The following is a 17,574-nucleotide window of genomic DNA, read 5'->3' on the forward strand; positions in this document are numbered from 1 at the left end:
GGTCGTCTGCTCTTTACACTTTGAAAAATTTTTTATAAGGAAATACCTTCATCCCAATAGAAAACTAAAAAGAAAACCTAGAAAGAAAAAATGCATACAGGGTACTTTTTCTCCAGAATTAATGCACACCTACACTCTAAATAAGGTGCTTTATATAAACAATACCAGATAATATATAAGAGAACTGATTAGTATAAAAAGGGCACTGCAACACTAATTCTAGGTATAATAAATTGTATTTGGTACTATGCAGCCTATTGGGGGCATAAATTAAAACTTATAGGGCATGGTGGAAATATTCTATATTGTAGGGGTAAGAAGATTCCCCTCAGAAAAACTTTCTCTCAAAAAAGTTACAAACTAATTTTCTCAGACCACGACTATGTCACAAACTAATTTTTTCAGTGGATAAGGATACAGGCAGGGTCATCCATATCAGGTTCTGGAGTATCAAAGTAAGGGTGGAGGCAGAGTAGATCAGGGACCAAGGCCAAGGTGTGAGCAGCGTGGTTCAAACCCATTCTCTGGCAACACCTGTGGTGCAAATAAACCAAAAAAAAAACAAACAAAATTTCGAAAAATATATAAATATGGAAATGGAAAATAAATAAATGAATAAATAATAGTAGCTCCACCTTAACTTCTACTCATCAGACTAACCTCCACACTGAAGTCCTGTCCATGGGATAACGACGTAGATTGTCTAGTAGGGCCATAGCACAAGAGTTAAGACAATTCTTACTGGACAACTTTGCACACCCCATAAACTCTCTCAACGCCTCTCTTGTGGATGAGGAGAAGTCCTAGATTAATTAAAAGAAAAAGAGAGAGATATAGATAGAATCAGTTCAGAACAATGAGATATTCAAGACAAGATTCATAATTTCTGTCTCATTTAGCAGAATTTTAGAATATAATTTTGCTATGGAGACTACAAGGCAATTCATGAGAAAAATGAAGTCACACAGTATTATATATGATGATGAAGACAGGATAGACCATAATGATGATATCTTCATTCCTATATTTACATTCCGATAGAATGCGAGAAAATAAAACAGAAGTATTCTTATAAATAATCACCAATCCTAATTTGAAGGTTTATAAATTTCATTGTGTGATAAATTCTTGTTATGAATTTCTCCAAGCTTTTAACAAAGAGGTTAACAGTTAGCACATAGATGGAGTATACTCTAAATATTAATGAAAATGGTAACATTGATATCATTTAATGACATCACATTGACTGTAATAATAATAACAATAATAATAATAATAATAATAATAATAATAATAATAATAATAATAATAATAATAATAATAATAATAATAATAATAATAATAATAATAATATAAAATAATAATAATAATAATAATAATAATAAATAATAATAATAATAATAATAATAATAATTGATAACTGTGACTTACTTGAAGGACTCCAAGAATTATGTCAATTTGATCGTCACGGAAAAGGAGACAGGGGCAGATCTTACGTAAACTGTTGAAAGAAAAAGAAAATGGATTAGATTAAAGCAACCGAATTTAAGCAAAAGTACTAACCCTAATAGAGCTGCAACACGAAATAAATCAAACATCGTTTTTGTTTATTCATCTTAACAACGCCAGTACCACATTATCTCATTCGTCTGTAGTGTTTCATTCATCCTGTTTTGTTGATAAAGGGGAAACCCAAAATGTCCATTTTATCTGTTTTCGTATATTAAATTGAAGCTTACGTTCAATTTCACATTGTTATTTATTTCTTTGAGCTTCGAGCAGTAACATTTACATATTTCAACCATATCCTACCTGTGTATAGCATTGAGTCGGACACTCTCAATCTCGTCATTAAACATGTCAATAATGCTGTCCACTGACAATTGGGCAAAATGTGCTGAGTTTGAAGCCAACTCACACAGGGAGTCGAGGGCTGCATTTCGTACCTCTGTTGTGGAAACAATTAAAAAATCAAATCCATTTCATCATTGATTGGCATCACTACCACTACTAGTACCACTAGTACTACTACTAATACTAGAACTACTACAGTCCACTCCGGATAATCGCAACTCGGTTAATCGCAACTTTTGGTTAATCGCAACATTTCCCAGGAAATGGAATTAATTCTATATAAAAATCACTGGTTAAATGCAACAAACTTCGGTTAATCGCAGCAAATTTTTTTGCCCTCAAAAAGTGATAAATTCAAGAAATCAATCTAACAAAATGTCATGATTAGATTTCATCATGGAAGAAATCGTAACAGGTTGAAAAAATCGAGAGTGAGCAGGATTTAATGCTACAGTATTGTGTCACAACTTTATTAGAGACAAAAAAGGGCGGGGATTTGCAGTATGGGTTTGTGATGTCATCTGTGACCATTGGATAGGAGGCGAGGGTGCTGGTCATAGTCTTTAAAACAGACAATGACATTGAGTGATATCCTTTGTTTTGGGATTGACAACTGTGCATTGTGACCAACGAGTTTGGTAAGAGCATATTGTCTCTCATCAAGGCTAATCTCTTTGACTCTTACAAATGTTGAGAACAAAAGAGTGAAAGTGAATCAAATCTGAATAAGATGTCGACTTGCATCAAAGCTGCTTTTGCTTGACAAAATCCATACAGGTTGCCATAGGGTTTTTAATTCAATCATACAGCTCAGTCTGTGGCGGACAAAGAGCAATGTTTACAACTAGTTTGAGTTTACAATATATGTGTAAAATGTTGCAATACTGAAGTGGAAACTCAACTTCGGTTAATCGCAACATTTTCGCTGATCCCAAGGTGTTGTGATTATCCGGAGTGGACTGTACTACTATTACTACTACTACTACTACTACTACTACCACAACTACTACCACTACTACTACTACTACTACTACTACTACTACCACTACTACTACTACTACTACTACTAGTAATACTACTACTACTCCTACTACCACAACTACTACCACTACTACTACCACAACTACTACCACTACTACTACCACTACTACTACTAATATAACTGTAGGTTCAACTAAATAAAAGCAGACCTGCCAACCAACTCAACCATTTGAAAAGATTTATCATAGTTTTCCCACTATTTATGCTAATTTTCTCATATTTTCATCACAGGCAACCATTCAAAATTTCAAATTTAGCATCCGCTGAATTAATGGAGTTTTATCAAGCTACTAGAGGGAGGGAAAATCCTGATACTCCTAAAACAATCGTCTGTCTGACTATTCAGATTCTCACCTAGGTGAAGGCGATATTCAATTACATTTAATTATTACACTTTTAATAATTTTCCCCCCTGTTGTCACAAATCCTGACCTTTTGTATTTAGCATATTTTAGTAAACATTTCCATATCATCATGTTTTGGACCTCAAAGCATAATAAAATATGAGAAACCATACTGGTTGGAAAGTCTGTAAAAGTGATGTAACGATAACAATTTCATATATTTTGTTTATATTTCATCAATTTCAAATTATTCACTTTTCTAATTTGAAGATTTTTAGCCTCTGTCAAACACACGACTTAACTCTTTCAGCACTGAGGCTTTATTCACATTTCCGTCACAAAATGGATGACACCTGATTGAGGTAGCATGAGAATGACAAGCTAAGACAAAGCGACATTCGAATTCGGCACAAAATCTCAATTAAAATACCCCCTGGGGCCTATTGAATGTTCTGATGAAAGAAATGCGACCATGGGTTCAATTTATAGTACTTTTTTATAAAGTAGGATTGGATTACATAATTATTTTTGCCTTTCAAGACCGACCACACTGTGCAGCCATTGGCCAGTAGAACAGATTCTGCTCTGGACCGCACAGTGTGGCCAATGGCACAGAAAGACTTAAGTACCTTATCATTCGTTCTTCTTTTTCTCCAGTTTGCATAATCAGGACATCCCAGTTTATCAGGACAGTTGGCAAACCTGCCAACCATTCAAATTCCAAAAGTGGAATCAGAACGTCAGAAAATAGGAATTTGAGACAAAAAAAATAAGGATTTGTCACCAATGGATAATTCCCTATCAAAATTCCCATCAACCTTGCTATCAAACACATAAAGATATAGTATTCTGGCACAGCTGGCAAAACTACATATCAAATGTGTTAGACAATGGAATGGGGAAGAGGAGGGGGTGGGACAGGAGAGCAAGTGCCCCCCCCCCCCCCCCCTCATTGTTTTTCATCCTACTATTATCATCATTTTTGAAAATCGGAATTTTAGAGACAATGGCGGAATGGTGGAAAGGAAGAGTGAAAATAAGAATGATTCCACCAAAAGCGGAAGGGTTGACAGGTATGCAGTTGGCCACTATGCTTACCCAAATATTCATCCTCCAGGCCGTGAATAAAAGCCCCACAAGCCCCAATATTCAACAGACTAATGGAATCGGGATTCATGTCTTCCTTGGGAGCGTCGTCCGCCCATTTCTGGCCTGAGGACCACTCACCAGACCAAAAATGTTCCCTGGCTCTCTCGTGTGCAGATCTTTTTCTCTGAAATAAAGATTTTAAAGTGACATTAAGCTGCTAGAATCTGGGGACTGTAAAAAGTAATTTAAAAAAATGAATATAACAGCTTCAAAAAATAACAAAATACTATATATGGAACGTTTTGAGCTCAAAACCCTTCTTCAGCCAACAAAAAACATAATACATTACTTAAAAACCAAGATAAACGTTTAAAATGAAAGAAGATATATATATATATAATATATATATATATATATATATATATATATATATATATATATATATATATATATATATAAACAGTTCAAAGCAATAAGATATTCAAGTCAAGGTTCATAATTTCAGTTTCATTTAGTAGATTTATGAACAGCCAGGTATTCGTTTTATTAGCAAAGCTATAAATGTCTGCTCAACTCAACGTGTGGATATAAACAGAAATGACAAAATACAATTTACATAGAACCTTACTCTTAGCTTTGACATAAGCTTTTTATCCAAAGTTTGTTCCAGAAATCTTGGGCTCACCAAATGCAGTGATCCCTGGGGGGTGGGGAAATAAAAAAAAACAAAAAAACAATATCAAAAGACATAAAGTGTGTAGAATTAAAAAAAACAAACCAAAAAAACTTCCAAATAGTAGTCGCAAAGCGACTGATTTAACCCTCTCCTTACCACCTGCAGCAAAATCATCACATTTGTTACGACATCGTCACATTTGTTACGACACAATATACATTTTTCTTATTCAGATTTATTTTGTACATTACAAAATTTTAAGAATGATCTTTGTTTAATTAATAACACATAAAGTTGTTTTGTAGAGAGCTTGATTGAGTTTTTAAAAATCAATTTTTCTGCTGGGTAAGCCTGCCATTTTGGGAAAATACTGAAATTGATCGGTAAGGAGAGAGTTAATGTATTATGGACAATTCAAACAAAGTCCCAACAATTACAACAAAAAAGGAGACCATACATCTTAAATCTATGGGTACGATGGCACCAATAGACTAATTTTCTCTGTCTCTTTTTTTCTTTTCTTCTTCTTCTTTCAGCTTATCCCGCATTTTGCAGGCCATAATGAATGCCACATCTCCATGCATCTCAGTTCATAGCATCATCCTCCTCCAGGCCCAGTTCTTTCATATCGTCCTTTACCTTATCGATCCATCTAGTCTTTGAGCGTCCCTTTTTTCTCTTTCCCGCTAATTGTATATCCAATACTTTCTTTCCCACATACTCCGTCTCTCGTCTCTTAACATGTCCAAACTATTTCAATCTTATATTCTTTTATCTTTATTGATACATTCTTCACTTCAGTCAACCTCTGAATTCGTTCATTTATTTTCTTTTCTTTTATCTAATAACTGAAATTGCAGCATAATTTATCATTAAAAAAAAAAATTATTTGTCAATATCTGCATCAGTTATAAATCTTCAGTTTTTTCAGTTTTTTAACATCCAAACTCACCAACAACTGTGATGCCCTCACTCTCACTTTGACGGACACATCTACAACCATTCCACAGATCTTGGCAAATCCATCATCAACCAGTCTCAGTTCTGTGCTGGAGTCTGATAGCTGAACCATACTACAAAAAGAAATATATAGACGTGAATACAAATAATAAAATAAGACTAAAATTTCCTTTATTTCGTCTCTAAGGTGGTCACGATAGTTCAGTTGGTAGAGCAATCGCTTAACAAGCAAAGGGACTGAGATTAATCCCAGGTGCAGTCAAGATTTATTTTTTTTCAGACCCAGCAATGATTAGGTAGCCCAGGTCTGTTAGATCTGACAGAGAGTACTTTGCGATAGACTGGCATTGTCCATTTCATGCTATAGAAACCAGGATAAAATTCAGGTCCATGGGCCTAATGGCTCTGTAGGACTGCTTTATTCATCCCTAAGGGAAAATAAAGTCTTTAGTGCCTATTCCAAGTGCAGCGTAGTGTTGCAAAGCGAGCTGGGGCAATGTGACTTGCTCAGGATAACACAGCATGGTGGGTGATAGAACTCAGTACCTTTTGGGTAATAAGAAAAGACCATACAACTGAGCCATGTCGTGCCAGAAGTTTGTTTTTATAAAATATGACTCGAAACAATGACAATATTGAATCATTTTGAAAATCTGTGACAAAATTTTGTTTTCTTAATTTTTCTACGACAAATAATGAAAAATATTCCAAAAACTGATAGTGTAGAACCAAAAGCAGTCCTTCAGATTCAGAGCCATTAGGCACATGGCACCAGAGTTTCTATGTACCGTAAAATGGACAATAGCAATTGCTTGCTACACATTGGATAGGACTCTACAATTCTATCGCAAAGTACTTAACATCAGATCTAACAGACTAAGCTGGGTGGACAGGGAGGTCAGAAAAAATCTCTTTGACTTCACCCAGGATCTATCTCGGTCCCTTTGTGTGCAAAACAAGAGCTCTACCGACAAAGCTATCAGGACCCCCCCCCCCCCCCCCCACTAAAAGACAAAAAAAATTTATTAAAAGACAAAAAGAAATTGCAAGAACGAAGTCCCATACCTTTCTGGATAAAGATGGCTTAGAACCCATATCAGTTGAATAGCAGCAAGTCTCACACCTTCATAGTCATCAGACAGGGCACTGCATGCGTCTTTGTAGACGGACTGTGACAAAGGCTGACCACTGTTATGTAACAATAGCTACGTATAGAAAAAAATTTATGAAATGAGAACGGGTAAAAGTTTCCATCTCATACAGAGCAAGTCACCTGCTGCAAAATTCAGGACAAAATGGCTTTATTCTATAAAGACAATTTCACCACTATCAAAATAAAACCTCAAAGAGTTTTAAACATCTCCCCTCACAAGATCTATTCTTTTTTTTTTTTTAATATGAATTATGTGCTCCGTGAGAGAAAAATGTTTAATTCAATTCTAATCTGCACTGTCTTTAATATTTTCTTGATAGCTATCATTTACATTCACCATCTCCGTAAGTATTACAAAGTCGAAAGTTACATAAATTTTAGACGCTGAATTTAAATTTGAAAATAAACATTATACAGTGTGTTTTTTAAAATTATTATTGATACATTTCAGTTTGAAAAACTCAAGAGCTATGCTAAAATTTCATTAAACGGTTTTTTGCCACATGTGTAGAATTTATTCAAGTTTCCATTGATATAAGTTTTGACACTGTGCGCTCCTTTTTGGCTTTGTCCGACATGATTCTCGAAAGTTTATTTCACTAAACATGTCAATCTGAGGATATCAACTTGGAATATTGTCTTGACACTGCTAAATTAATTTTATTAAGACGTCATTACTGATTGTCCTGATGTTTATGATAGCATTTTGATATTTGACCCAATGAAGGGAACCCTTGGTGACGGCAGTTTTTATGAAAACAAACAATAAGAAGGCAAAAATGGTGGTGGTCACGTGGCACTTTAAATCGGATGATTGCACAAACACATGATCACAAGTTAGATGATTTTAGAAAAAAAATATACTTTAATAAATTTGGATTAATATGTTGAAAACCAAATTTATGTCCTTGCAGCTGTTCTTGAGTTATTCAAACCTGAAGGGTCATCATCATCATCATTGCCTTTTTCACCCTGGGTCAGGGTATACGCCACAGACAAACAGTTTCCATCCTTCTCTATCATGAGCTAACTTTTTTAACTCGTTCCATGTCTTATCATTCTCTGTACATGAGCTTCTTAAAATCTATTTATCAATCAAAACTTAAATGAATTTTGCGCCTATGACAAAAGACCGTTTGATGAAATCTCACATAGCTTTGGAGTTATTTAAACCTGAGATGTGTCAATAATAAATAAAAACACATTGTAGTATAAACATTTAATTGGTTTTTGATTGTGGTGGTCATAATGAAGTTGATGATGGAAACGATGAACATGATGAAAATGATGATACCAATGATGATGACGGTAAGGATAATGAAAACTGATGATGAAAGACAATGCTCCACCTCAAAATAAAAACTATAACAACCAATCAAACTTTCTTAATAAGATTGTTAGTCTGGAAATTAATATTGGGCCCAAAAAAAAAACAACAAAGAGCAAAATATTCCCTACCATGGCCTCAAAAGCACTGCATCTGACACGAGGGTCAGGGTCGCCGATGTATCGCGTTAGGAAAGACTGAACTGATGTCAAACTTTCTGATGATGACGATGGTGTTGAACTCGACTCCTCTTTTTTGTTTTGAGAGTCCCGAAAGCCGAGGCAGCCGATAAGCTGGAGGCAACTACTGCGTACCAAATGATTTCTGCTTGAAATGCTCTGAAAAAGAAATGATAGTCAAAAATTAAAAGTATCACAAATGCTTTTCATTATTGTTAATATACTAGTTTCAATGAATAAAGAATATACTTTTTCAAAACATAATAAGAAAATGCTTAGGAATAGTATTCGTATTATAATTGTTATCATTATTATTATTATCATCACCATAATCATCATGCTCATCATTACTATTATTATTATTATCATTATCATTATTATTATTATTATTATTATTATTATTATTATTATTATTATTATTATTATTATTATTATTATTATTATTATTATATATTATTATCATAATTATCCCTATTTTTATCATCCGTCATTAAACAAAAACAGAAATTTTTATAAAGAGAATAGTAAAGACTTACATAAGATAAAAAAGATATAAAAAAACATTGACAATTACCCTTTTAGCTGCTGCAACAAATTTATAAATGTATTGACTCGAATTAAGAAGAAAATGGGAGATAAATCTCATGGTCTTAAACATCTGTGCCAATGCCATCTGGGACTCTGAAAAAACAAACAAACACACAAACAAACAAAAACAGAGCTGTTCATGAAGTTTTGAAATTGGGACTAAAATTAGCTAATTCTAGTCTGTAGTTGAATGAAACAATGAATATGTAAATTTTGTTCTCTTAGATTGAGTAAATAAGTATATTTTTCATTCATTTTGAAACGTACAAAATAATATCCAGGGAGAGTGGACAGCATGTAGCTAGAGGCCTATGGTTGAATGAGTTAAATCCAGCCTTATTTTTTTTTGTTTTTGAGGGTTTTAACATGCTTGCAACACATTTAAGTCATATCAGCACCAGTGAAAAGGAAGAAAATGGGATAGTAAAAAGTTCTATAATCACAATTAAAATTAAAGCACCCAATAATAAGTAAGAGAAAGGGAAATTAGTTAAAATATAGGGAACAGATGCAGATTCCAAGAGCACACTATCAGAGTACTTAGTTTGAGGTCACCTATATGTCTATCCAGACACAAGCAAGGGATCCCACTAAGAGGAATACACTCAAATGTTTACAAATCCTATATACATGTAAAACAAAAAATAATACAGTGCATTGCAGAGAGAGAGATTATTTACAATATAAAAAAAACATCATCTCCCAAAACTCTAACTACACAACATTTGACTGCTTCCCTCCCAACCAGGGTCAGGACAAAACCAAGTAATCTCATTCCATAAATACTTTGTATCTCAAAACTTGCATAATACTTACTTTCATTCTGTGACCGAATCAACAGATCATCAGCAACAGTTTGTACATTGAATCCTGGTATTTTGGCCAGTTCAGTAAATAATGAGAAGATTTTGGATCGGATGATTCCATCTTTTTGACCTGCCAAATGATCTGTGAGTTCACTAAAAACTGATTCTGCTCCTTCTTTGGATGACGGCATGTTCTCTTCCAGTTTGAGAAGCAAGAATACAACATCTTCAGAAGTTGCAGCACTTGACAAATTCAATGAAACAGTAGGAGCCTTTGATTTTATAACTAGTCGAAGTTTTTTTATGGGCTGGGGCTCTTCCTATAAATTAAATGAAAATGAGAGCAATAATAAAGTGTGAAACTGAAACATAAGATAAATTGCAGCCGACTGCAACATAAATCATACTTACAACTATAAAATAAAGAGCTTATTATTTTTATCATCATTATCATTACATAGTGTTTTTATGCACCTCTGTTGATGGTGTATCTTAATGGATCATTTATATGCACCTCCGTTATGCATGCGCGTTCCACGTGATTCAGTGTTTCTGTATTTGGACATGGCAAAAGTTATATTGTGACAACTGTACATCTTTGTTAATAAAAAAAAAAATAAAAAAAAAAAAATCGAAATTTAAAACCAGAAAATAGAAGTTACATTGTATGTAAAATAATGTGTTAGAAAGATCTTAATAATATGTTATGAACAGTCAGGTGGCTCCGTAGCACAGTGGACAAGCTGTCAGACTCTTAACCTTGAAGGTACTGGGTTCGATTCCCATTGTGAACACCTTTTTTTAAATTAAATTTTATTTTATTGAGAAAGAAATTATTTTCTTTGTTAGTTACTGGACATATTTTTATTATTTTAAATTAATCTATTATTATCATTCTTATTATTTTTTTTTTTAAAAGCATCGGTACCATTCAATTGTGTTATCAACGTGCACTTATATGTACACGTCGATTGTTATCATTTTATATTTTATCATTATCATCGGTGTATTTGTTTACTGCATCTTTGTCTTTTTTTTTTTCTTCTTTTTTTTTGTTTTGTTGTTGTTGCTTTTCAAAAACGTTTTATCCTGTTTGACAAAACTTAGATTTTTTTTCCAAAATACTTTATTTATTTATGTTTTGGTCATTGTGATCATTATTCGAGTGCCATGTTTCTTTTTACCTTTGATTTTAAAAATATTATTTGTGTTTAATCATTATCATTGTATAAACGTGCATCGGTAATCACTGAGCAGCGTGCTAAACTACAATCTAAAACTATACTAAAACTCATGGGCGTAGAAGATGGGTCTATTCACAGAAAATAAGATGCGAAGCCTCTGTTCTCTGTGGGTCTATTTCTACACTGCACGTTTACACCCCCAATGATGGTACATAAAAACTGTGTAATTAATTTTATTAATATTTATTGTTCTATTTTAATTCGTACTTCCTTACAAAGGGGTATTCTATTTCCTGTCCCATCATTGTTTTTGTTTTTATTCACCTTAACTACTCCATTCACACATATCTCATTGGTCCTCTGTGTTTTATTCATCGTGTTTTGTTGATTAAGGGGAAACCCAAAACGTCCACAGTATCTGTCTTCGTCTAATAAGTTGAAGCTTACAATTCAACACTGATCATTATTCTTCAAGTGGCAACATTTTAGTTGGGGTACCGCTAATGGAGGTGCATAAAAATGGTGCGTTTTTTTTTTTACACCGCCCACGGATGTGCATAAAAAAGGTGTGTTTTTTTTACACCTCCAACGGAGGTTCATAAAAACGGTGCAATTTTGTACAGTTAAGATCATCAATAAGAAGTAGAAGAGCCAGGGTTGCCAGAGATAGAGCCAGCAGCCAACAGCAAAATGATGAGGAGTGCATTGAATCATTGAATAAGTTGAAGTTATGGTTTATATCATGCCACACCAATTTTTCTCAGCTCACAATTTCTATTTGCTCGGATTCAAGATACTGAAGAAGAAGAAAATTGTTTTGTCACAAATGTCTGATGATGTGAAATCTGAGGTGAACGGGAGAGTCGAGTTGAGTTGTAGGAGTAGGAGTAGGAGGGTCTATTACTAGAGTATGAATTGTGGTTATCTCGATCTCACAACAACAATGAGAGTAAGAGGGTTACAAATACACAAAATATGTAACAGTTGAATCAATCACATAGCAGTATATTACCGTAACTACGTGACTAAATTCGGCAAGGGCTCGCTTTTTAAGTTTTGCAGCCATAACTGATCCTTAGCTTTATTTCACTCCTCAAATCACTCAACTTTCGTCTTGACTTCATGCAGGAAAAGTATAGTCGCGAAGCAGTTTAGTTTACAACTTCGACTGAATAACAGAGCCGTGTTGCTATTAAATCGTATTTTTTGTTATTATTATTATTATTATTATTATTATTATTATTATTATTATTATTATTATTATTATTATTATTATTATTGTTATTATTATTAATATGATTATTATTACTATTATTATTATTGTCATTATCATCATTATCACCACCATCATCATCATCATCATCATCATCATCATCATCATCATCATCATCATCATCATCATCATCGTCATCGTCATCATTATCATCATTTGTTTGTTTCGTTTTGGGTTTTTTTTTTCTTCTTTTTTTTTTTGTAAGGGATATAATTTTCTTAATAACGGTAATAATATAACATATTATGTAATGAATTTTTAATGACTCGATGATACAATGGCAGGTTACTTAACTGAAAGATAACGTATCTTTTACCATAACTTTCTTACCCGACGGCAACAATCGACTTACATAAACACTGTTCACATTAGCGAGGAAGAGTGAAATATGAAAGCCCATTCCGTTTTTCCTTAGGCTACTCTAAGGTGGGGTTGCTATGGGGTCTAGTCAGTGACATCTATATATATATTATAAAGTCCTAGGGTCTTGTGGTATGACTCTCGCCATCGTATCGCAAGGTCCCGGGTTCGAGACTCGCTCGGAGCGAGCGGCGCATGGCTGAGTACTTTGAAAAGACTCTTTACTCACATTTTTTCACTGTACTCAGGTGTAAAATAAGAATCTGGTCGTTATCAGCGTTGTCTTTACCCGCAAAAATTGTAATATAACCAAACAGGCGTCATGTTTCGTCCTACGACGTGTTAAAAGTTGCTGTTGACAGAACTCCCTTGTAAAACGCGTTGAGCACGTTTGGTGGATATCCCGCTATATTAAATATCCACATGCTCTTATGCTCCAGATGGTAGGCGACTGACTGACTTTTCTCCATGCTTCCGACTACTTCTTATCTCGGAGAAAATCCTTAAATGGCTTACTGACTTTAACTCAGATTTTATTTAGAAAATATAGGTACATCGTTAATTTCTTTTCATTATTACTTTTGTAGTTTGTTGTCATTTGTCACTAGTTAGGCCATTCATAAAAGATGTATGCATAATATGTTTTTTTTTACCGACAATAATTCATTCATTCATTCATTGATACAACTTTCTTGTTGTTGATCCCTGGTGGGCATAGCTACCTTTAATGCATGCCAGCTTACCAAAATGTGTGTGACCCATTGTCTAAAAACTTCGGGATGAGCTAGGTTTTTTTTGGGGAATCGAAATTATAACCACAGATATGGAAAATGCATAAAAATGCATATATCGCAAAGTACTTCCCGCCTAATCTAACGGACTCAGCCGTAGTCACCCATTCATTGCTGGGTGGACAGGGGAGGGGGGGGGGGGGGGGGCAGAAACAAATCTCGACTGCACCCGGAATCGATCTTGGTCCCTTTGCGTGCGAAGCGAGTGCTCAACCAACTGAGCTGTCGGGACCACAGACTACTAGGAGCCTGTGATATCCATGGTCGGGACCCCAATAGATATGAAAGTAAGGGTTAATTTCTATTCTTCATGGTAAGGAAAGAATGCACTTACTGACATTCCGACAATCCAACGTGTACTTATTTGCAGGTCTGATAATCCAATTCATTATGGGCCCATTGTTTTTAATGGGCCTCCAGACGGCTCCATGCGGCCTCCTAACGGTTCTGAGGGCCTTTAAGTTTAAGTGGGTTCACAAGGCATCGGATGGCATCTGTACGACTCCATGTGGCTCCGGATGCCCTCTGCGTCTGGATGGCTCCGGACGGCACCGGATGGCTCTGGGTGGCCTCCCAATGCTCTAGAAGACCCTAGAGTCCTTCGAACGGCTCCAAACGACCTCTGGACAACCCCAGACGGCCTCTGGATGGCTCCAGACGGCCTCTGGGTGGCTTCAGGCGGACTCAGGGTGGCTTCAGAATGCATCAGATGGCCTCTGGATGGCTTTTGGGTGGGTCCGGACGGCTTAGGCCAGCTTCGGACGGCTCTGGGCTCTGGTGCAAATGGATGGGTTCATAATGTTTCACATGACCTACGGACGGCACCAGGCGGATATGGACGACCTCCGGGTGGCTATAGTAGGCTCCAGACCTCCTTCGGACGGCACCATACGGCTTCTGGATTGCTACAGACGACGTCGATAGTCCCCGAACGGCCCTAGAGGCTTCTGAATGGCCCCGGGTGGCTCCATACCCCCGGACGATTCTGAGAGCCTATGGATGGCTTCAGATGGCATCCAGACGGCATAAGGACTGCTCTGGACGGCTTCAGACGGCGCCGAACGGCAATTAGAAGGACCCGGAATAATGCATTTATATTTCATACTGCGAAAACAGGAATCAACTGGAATTTCAAATTAAAAATTCTAAAGATGTTAATTAATTTTAAAATGTCATTGATAGAAAACTTTTTGCTTTAAAATACAGATATGGCAGAGCATTCATAATATGTCAATAATAAGAATGGATATTTTTTTAGGGGGGGGGGGGGGAACGGTGTTTGTTTTGTTATTGTTTTTTTTTTGTTTGTTTGTTTTTGTTTTGTTATTTGAAAAAAAATATTCTTCTATGCTTTTATCTTTTTCTCCCTTTTTAATATTTTTTATCTCAAAGAATATGCAATGTAAAATATCAAATATTTTGTTACTTATGCTTTAAGGGCATTTAAGGAATATTTAGCAGACTGCCTAATTGATATTTCAATTTTTTTTTTCAAAGGAAATAAAAAAAAAAGAAAAAGTTATTTTAAATAACTTTGGAAATAAATAAATTGCCCTCAGGATGATTCAATAATTCCCCAAAGTTCCGATTATAGATTTTAAGGAAATACTAAACTTTCCTTTTCAATAAGATTTATTGAGTCAAAAGAGGCGAATTCTGTTCTGTAGCTGGAGCTAAAAATTCGTATTTCTACGAAATTTTCGTAGTGCCTGGCAGGTCTGACTTTGTCCATTTTTGGCCCTATTATTGATATTATAATAGGAATTCCATTATAATATGTATACACAAGTTGATATTTATCAAATATCTCAATTGGATTCAACGGACTGTTGTCACGTCCGCCCAGCAACGAGCAGCTTGGTTCTAAACAAAGAAAATCGGTACTTTTTATTCTTCATGCTGGCTAGAACTTTTTCACATGTCATGTGATCAGAATGTATAAAAGTCAAAACATGACCAGATTCCTGTTGACATCAGACATCTTGTTTGATGGATTATCTGTATTCTTTCGTGGAATGCCCAGGCGACGATATCTTATGATGTGGCGGAAGGGCGTATTTTAAAAAAATAATCTAGTTCAAGCAATAGCGTGTCAAGAGCTATCCAACTAAGGATGAATGTTTTAATACAAATAAATTCAACCCGTTTAAAGATAAGTCATCTTAAAGGCATATTATTGTCCGTTTCAAAATTATTCATACCTGTTCTTCTAGGCATGTTCCAAAAATATTGTGAAGGAATTTACCCAATGGAAACCGTACGGTGCTCTTATTGGCTAACCAACCAGCGGCCTCGATGAGAAAAATATCCGCCATTTTGATGTTGGCTGGGAATCGTGTTACTATAGTAAACAAGCGCTGATCGGCCGTTCATGAAAACAAGTTGCTGCTCGCTCGTTTAACTCAAAATTATTCAAAACGATCTCTCTAAAATGATATAAATGTGACTTCTTAAGGTTTTCTTCACGGTCAAAACCACACAACATTCTATTAATGATTACGTCCGAGGCAAAAAGGAATATTGACAGGTCGACCGAGAGTTGAACTCGTGAGACGACAAACATCAATGCGAAGTGTAGCGAGAGTCAAGCTATTGTTTGTCTTGTCCTATTCTATATAGAGAAAAGGATAAATAGTATAGCCTCGTGTGTGAGTGGTTGCGTGTCATAGTCTTGTTTTTAAATTGTTTCTGTTGTTTATGTGTGTAGTGATGACTCTCTCACACTCAATTTCAATGCCGAAAGAGGAATTCCCGCACACAAGAAAGGGGAATTGGGGTGGTATTTGGCATACATATTGTATAGTATCTAGTTCTAAATAGATAACTGATTAGAATTATATTATGATATATAAACACAATGCCAAATACAATTCCGAAGTTTCCTTATTTCAAATGAAGTAAAGCTCCAAAACCTAATGGTAGTGATTGTAGTACTGAGTGTTAGTGAGGTGATGTGGTGTTGGTGGTGGTTGTAGTTGTAGTAGTAATAGTGATGATGATGTGGTGGTGGTGATGATTGTAGTTGTAGTAGTAGTGGTAGTGATGATGATGTTGTGGTGGTTGTAGTAGTAGTGGTAATGGTAATAATATGGTGGTGGTGGTGGTTGTAGTAGTAGTGGTCGTGATGATGATGTGATGGTGGTGTTTGTAGTAGTAGTGGTAATGATGCGGCTATGTGGTCTAGTAGTATGACACTCGCTTCCGGATCGGAAGGTCCTGGGTTCGAGCCTCGCGCTCGGCGCATCGTTGAGTCATTGGAAAAGGCTCTTTACTCACATTCTCTCACCGTACTCAGGTGTAAAATGAGTACCTGGCCGTTAACAGAGTTGTCTTTGTCCGAAAATTTGTAATATCGCCTAACAGGCGTCATGTCCCGTCCTACATGTTAAATGTTGACCAGGGACCCCTTGTAAAGCGCTTTGAGCACATTTAGTAGATATTGCACTATATAAAGCTCAATTTAAAAAAAAAATATTTCAATGATGATGATATGGTGGTGGTGGTTGCAGTAGTAGTAGTGGTAGTGATGATAATGTGGTGGTGGTTGTAGTTGTAGTAGTAGTGATAGTGATGATGATGTGGTGGTGGTTGTAGTAGTAGTGGTAGTGATGATGATGTGGTTGTGGTGGTTGTAGTAGTAGTTGTAATGGTGATGATATGGTGGTAGTGGTGGTTGCAGTAGTAGTGGTAGTGATGACGATGTGGTTGTGGAGGTTGTAGTAGTAGTGGTAATGGTAATGATATGGTGGTAGTGGTGGTTGTAGTAGTAGTGGTAATGGTAATGATATGGTGGTGGTTGTAGTAGTAGTGGTCGTGATGACGATGTGGTTGTGGTGGTTGTAGTAGTAGTGGTAGTGATGCTATTGTGGCGGTGGTTGTAGTAGTTGAGGTAGTGATGTGGTGGTGGTTGTAGTAGTAGTGGTGGTGGTGGTTGTGGTAGTAGTGGTAA

At 35.7% G+C, this 17,574-nt stretch overlaps 1 protein-coding gene across 2 annotated transcripts in view; it reads right to left on the reverse strand.

Annotated features, from left to right (window-relative positions):
* LOC144980851 (integrator complex subunit 4-like) overlaps nt 1–17,574 on the reverse strand; it is a 37,319-nt gene that overhangs the window by 13,568 nt on the left and 6,177 nt on the right. The window contains exons 1-12 of one of the 2 annotated variants that reach the window (XM_078928715.1): nt 12,214–12,378; nt 10,028–10,337; nt 9,198–9,304; nt 8,576–8,782; nt 7,030–7,169; nt 5,957–6,077; nt 4,957–5,028; nt 4,338–4,512; nt 1,813–1,948; nt 1,432–1,501; nt 661–803; nt 419–534 (exon numbers count right to left, since the gene is read on the reverse strand). In XM_078928715.1, the coding sequence (XP_078784841.1) occupies nt 419–534; nt 661–803; nt 1,432–1,501; nt 1,813–1,948; nt 4,338–4,512; nt 4,957–5,028; nt 5,957–6,077; nt 7,030–7,169; nt 8,576–8,782; nt 9,198–9,304; nt 10,028–10,337; nt 12,214–12,267 (1,651 nt within the window). In that variant the 5' untranslated portion in view covers nt 12,268–12,378. Of the gene's footprint in view, nt 1–418; nt 535–660; nt 804–1,431; nt 1,502–1,812; nt 1,949–4,337; nt 4,513–4,956; nt 5,029–5,956; nt 6,078–7,029; nt 7,170–8,575; nt 8,783–9,197; nt 9,305–10,027; nt 10,338–12,213; nt 12,379–17,574 lie in introns of those variants that run through there. The other variant, XM_078928716.1, reaches the window with a different exon arrangement.

The sequence above is a fragment of the Berghia stephanieae genome, chromosome 10 (genome assembly GCF_034508935.2).
Source record: "Berghia stephanieae isolate SIO BIC M18660-M18661 chromosome 10, UCSD_Bste_1.3, whole genome shotgun sequence".
Classification (NCBI taxonomy): domain Eukaryota; kingdom Metazoa; phylum Mollusca; class Gastropoda; order Nudibranchia; family Aeolidiidae; genus Berghia; species Berghia stephanieae.